The sequence below is a fragment of the Parus major genome, unplaced genomic scaffold, assembly GCF_001522545.3.
Source record: "Parus major isolate Abel unplaced genomic scaffold, Parus_major1.1 Scaffold365, whole genome shotgun sequence".
Lineage (NCBI taxonomy): Eukaryota > Metazoa > Chordata > Aves > Passeriformes > Paridae > Parus > Parus major.
In genome coordinates this window covers 10234-14211 of record NW_015379293.1, presented here as the reverse complement: position 1 = coordinate 14211, position 3978 = coordinate 10234, and the positions used below count along the sequence as shown (strand labels likewise).

Sequence of the window (3978 nt, the reverse complement as noted above, 5' to 3'; positions counted from 1 at the left end):
AGTGCTCCCAGTTCCCCCCAGTGCTCCCAGTATCGCTCCCAGTATCGCTCCCGGTGCCGCGCGGGGCGGGGCCGCATTGGGAGACGCCCCAGGGCAGAGCTCGGCTGCTTTTGGGGGTCGGCAGCTGCCCGGGCCGGGCTGGGAGAGGAGGAGGAGGAGCGGGAGGAAGAGGAGGAGCAGGAGGAGGAGGAAGAGGAGCAGCGGGAGGAAAAGGAGCGGCAGAACCACGCGGTTTCCCCGCCCGCCCGCAGCTTCCCCGGCTCCAGCAGCATCACCTGACGCCCCCCGGAACCCGCAGGTGAGCGGGGAGGGGGAGCTCGCCCTAAATCCATCGTGGGAGTCTCCGGCAGGGTTTTCTTGCGGGGCGGGGGATTTTGGACCTTGTAGGACCGCAAAACCGAGCAGCAAATGCCTTTTGGGGGGGTCCCAGGTGGCGATCGCCCGGTATTGGTGGGCAGAGGGGCGATATCGGATTTGAGGATCCCTGGAAGAGCCGGGGGAGAGCACAGAGGGGCGATCCCGGAGCCAGGAAACCCCTAAAGCCTGCAGGGCCGGGATGAGCATGGTCCGGCTCCCCCCGAGACTGAAAGGACCGGCGATTTCTCCAGCTGGACTTCGGCAGCGGCATCATCAAACCCAATGCGCTCAGCCCTTTTTTCCCCCCAAACCAGGATTTCCCATTCCCAAACCTTGGCCCGATGGAGGAGGAGGAAGCTGTGAGGAAGAGGATGATGCCCCGGGACACCCAGGCAGGTGAGGAGGAACTCAGTGTCCCTTTCCCCCTCTCTCCTGCTCCATCTCCCAGCCCATCCCAGCCCCCGGCTGCAGGACAACCCCGCTGACAACGCCGTCCTGCTGAGGACGCACTGGGGGGATCTCCTTCCCCTTCCCTCTGGCACAGAGGCAAATCCCATCCTCTCCTTGTCCTTCCTCCCCCAGACAAGGAGCACTTATAAATTAAAAGCTAGACTTGTCAATACATCAAGCAATATGCTAAATTTATTAATTTGTTCAATAAAAGGGTGATCAATGACAGGTCTGGGTGCACAGGGGTCTCCGCCCCAAGCAATGCAGAAATTCAGATCTCAAACTTAGCCTCGTATACCATTCTAGGCACTTCACTTCCTCAGATTTTCAATTATTTTCTACTTCTTTTTCTTCATAATCAGCAGTTGTGGTTTTTGAAGATCTGTTGGGGAGGTGGTCTGAGATGGTCTTCTCATGTCTCTCCAGCCTCCCATTCTTCTTTTAAAATATCTTTCTCCCACTAGCATTATTTTTGGTTATACAGTTTGTTTAAGCAAGCATGTATATTCTGTTAGCATACATTTTGCAAGGCTTGTTTCATTCATTTCACAACCTAAAGCTAGCATGTCTAAAAAATGTCTTTATAAAGACATTTATGAAGTTATAAAGTCAGTTATAAAGTCAGCATGTTTTAAAATGCCTTTATATAGAGCCTTTCAGCTCATGTTAGTCCTACTTACCCTTTTTAAATGATTAGAAATTCTTTCATATTCCAAAAAAATTATAACTTGTACAAAAGATAGCTTGAAACTTATTGTACAAGTTAGTTTGAAGTTTATATGAATTGCTTGCAAGTAATTACAGTTTTGTTGTTAAATTATTAGCTAAAAGTTTACTATTATATAGTTACCTTGTTAAACCCTACTTCCATGCCTTACTTGTTTTCTCCTAAAATTTTAAATCCACTGTTTTCTCCTAAAATTACTATGCAATTTTTAACCTTTTCCTTCCAGCTTGGCCCATTAGGAATGTCATGGCTTCTTCCTAGCTACAGCATTGGTAATGAAGTTTTTTCAGCTGATTTTTAAAACTCTTCTTTATAATAATCCCATAGTCTCTGTCCACAATGCCCACAGACACACGTACATAGGTGGATGCTATTCAATTGACACAAATTACACAAATTACAGCCTGATTTCTCAAGGAGCTGAGGATGGAGACCAGGGAGAACAAATCCCTGCAGCAGAACCTCATGGAAGAGGCCGTTTTGAGCAGCTCCATGGCGCAGGAATCCAGCGGGGAGGAAAATCCCCAGAGATCCCTCACAAGGAGGGGCTGCAAACGCAGATCACAGGGATCTGAGGGGGTAAGAGCCACCTTGGGCCAGAGAGGCAACTGGAGCTCGGAGCTGGGGGTCCATGAGAAGCTTCAGAATGGAGAGAAGTTCTACAAGTGCTCAAAATGTGGGAAGAGCTTAAGCCAGAGATCCTCTCTGATCCGCCACTTGAGAATCCACACCGGGGAGAGGCCCTATGAGTGTGAGAAATGCAGGAAGAGATTTCCTTACAAATCCACTCTCCTCAGGCATCAGCAGACTCACACAGAGGAGAGACCCTTCTGCTGCCCCGACTGTGGGAAGGGCTTCAAGCTCAACTCCGCCCTTGTCATCCACCGGCGCATCCACACCAGGGAGAAGCCCTACGAGTGTGGGGAGTGTGGGATGAGCTTCACCCAGAGGTCCACCCTGACTGCCCACCAGAGGAGACACACAGGGGAACAGCCCTATGAGTGTGCTGAGTGTGAGAGGTGCTTCAGGACAAGCTCTGAACTGACTGTCCACCAGAAGATCCACACGGAGGAACGGCCCTACGAGTGTGGGCAGTGTAAGAAGAGCTTCAAACGGAGGTGCCACCTGCTCCGCCACATGGGAGTGCACACAGGGGAACGGCCCTATGAGTGTGGGGAGTGTGGGAAGAGCTTCAGGACGAGCTCTGGACTGATTGTTCACCAGAGGAGCCACACAGGAGAGAGGCCTTATGAGTGTGATAAATGCAGGAAGAGGTTTCACACGAGCTCCCATCTCCTTCTGCACCAGCGGATTCACACGGAGGAGAGGCCCTTCCGCTGCCCCGACTGCAGGAAGGGCTTCAGGCAAAACTCTGATCTTATCAAGCACCGGCGCATCCACACCGGGGAGAGGCCCTACGAGTGTCCCCAGTGTGGGAAGAGCTTCTCACAGAGCTCTAGCTTGACCCAACACCAACAGAGGCTCCACAAAGATAGCCCTGCAAGTGCCCCAAATGCAGGAAGAGCTCCATGCGCTGCTCCAGCTCCATCCCCCGTGGGAGGATACGCGCTGGATGATCCCCAGTGACCCCCAGTGGGCAGAGTCCCGGTGATCTCTGTTGCCGGTGATCCGTGTTGGGAAGATACGGCTGGGGGACTCCACCTCCTCCTGGCTCCCCGTGGACACCTGGACACATCCACAGACCAACATCACAAATCCGTTGTGGACAGCAGAATTGTTGACTTCTGACCCCAGAAAAATCTCACTTTTTGCATCTTCTGGTGGCATAAAGCAACACTGGATGGCCTTGGAGGTCTTCTCCAACATAAATCCATTGTTTTAATTCTCTCTGGCCCACAGGCATCTTCCACAGCTAAATGGGGATGGACTGGGGCAAAACCAATGTTTCTGGAGACAGTGGAGTGTAAATCCCTCCAAAAAAGTTTCTTCTCACCCACTCAAGCACATGGATGCTGTGCTGGCAGGGACACATAAATCCTTTTGTTTTNGCCCTGCCATCCCCAAACATCCCCCCACAAAAACCCCACACCCAGGGGGATCCCCGGGGTATTTGGGGCGAGCTCCCCCTCCCCGGGCACCTGCGGGATGGGGGGCGATGGTCCCGGGGGGCTGCGAGCTCAGGGATGGCTGGAGCCGCTCGGGTCCTCCATCGGGACATGGAAATAGATGGGGACACGGGGGACACAGACTTGGAGAGTGACATGGGGGTGATGCGTAAAGCTTATGTATTATTCAGATTCTGTACTGCCTTGGTGTGTAACTGTGAACTTCATATTAAGTGTTAGTAAGTTCTCTTCTCAGGGTAGTTAGACAAAACAGTCCTTTTCCAGCTTGAGAAGCAAGGACAACCGTTACAGCCTCAGGCCCAAAAAGCATAAACAATGGTGAATTGAAGAGAGCAAACAAGGAGGATGGGACTTCAT

General features: G+C 52.0%; 1 protein-coding gene across 2 annotated transcripts; it reads left to right on the top strand.

The window, feature by feature from the left end:
• Positions 1-283: 283 nt before the first annotated feature.
• Positions 284-3381, top strand: LOC107198906 (zinc finger protein 239-like). 2 transcript variants are annotated; one of them, XM_019005450.2, is made up of 2 exons: positions 284-298; positions 672-3381. In XM_019005450.2, the coding sequence occupies exon 2, from the start codon at positions 1961-1963 to the stop codon at positions 3119-3121; it is 1161 nt and encodes a 386-aa protein (XP_018860995.1). In that variant the 5' UTR covers positions 284-298; positions 672-1960; the 3' UTR covers positions 3122-3381. The 2 variants fall into 2 exon arrangements, with proteins under 2 accessions (XP_018860995.1, XP_033367479.1); XM_033511588.1 differs by lacking the exon at positions 284-298 and having other exon boundaries at positions 711-753; positions 1761-3381.
• Positions 3382-3978: the final 597 nt, after the last annotated feature.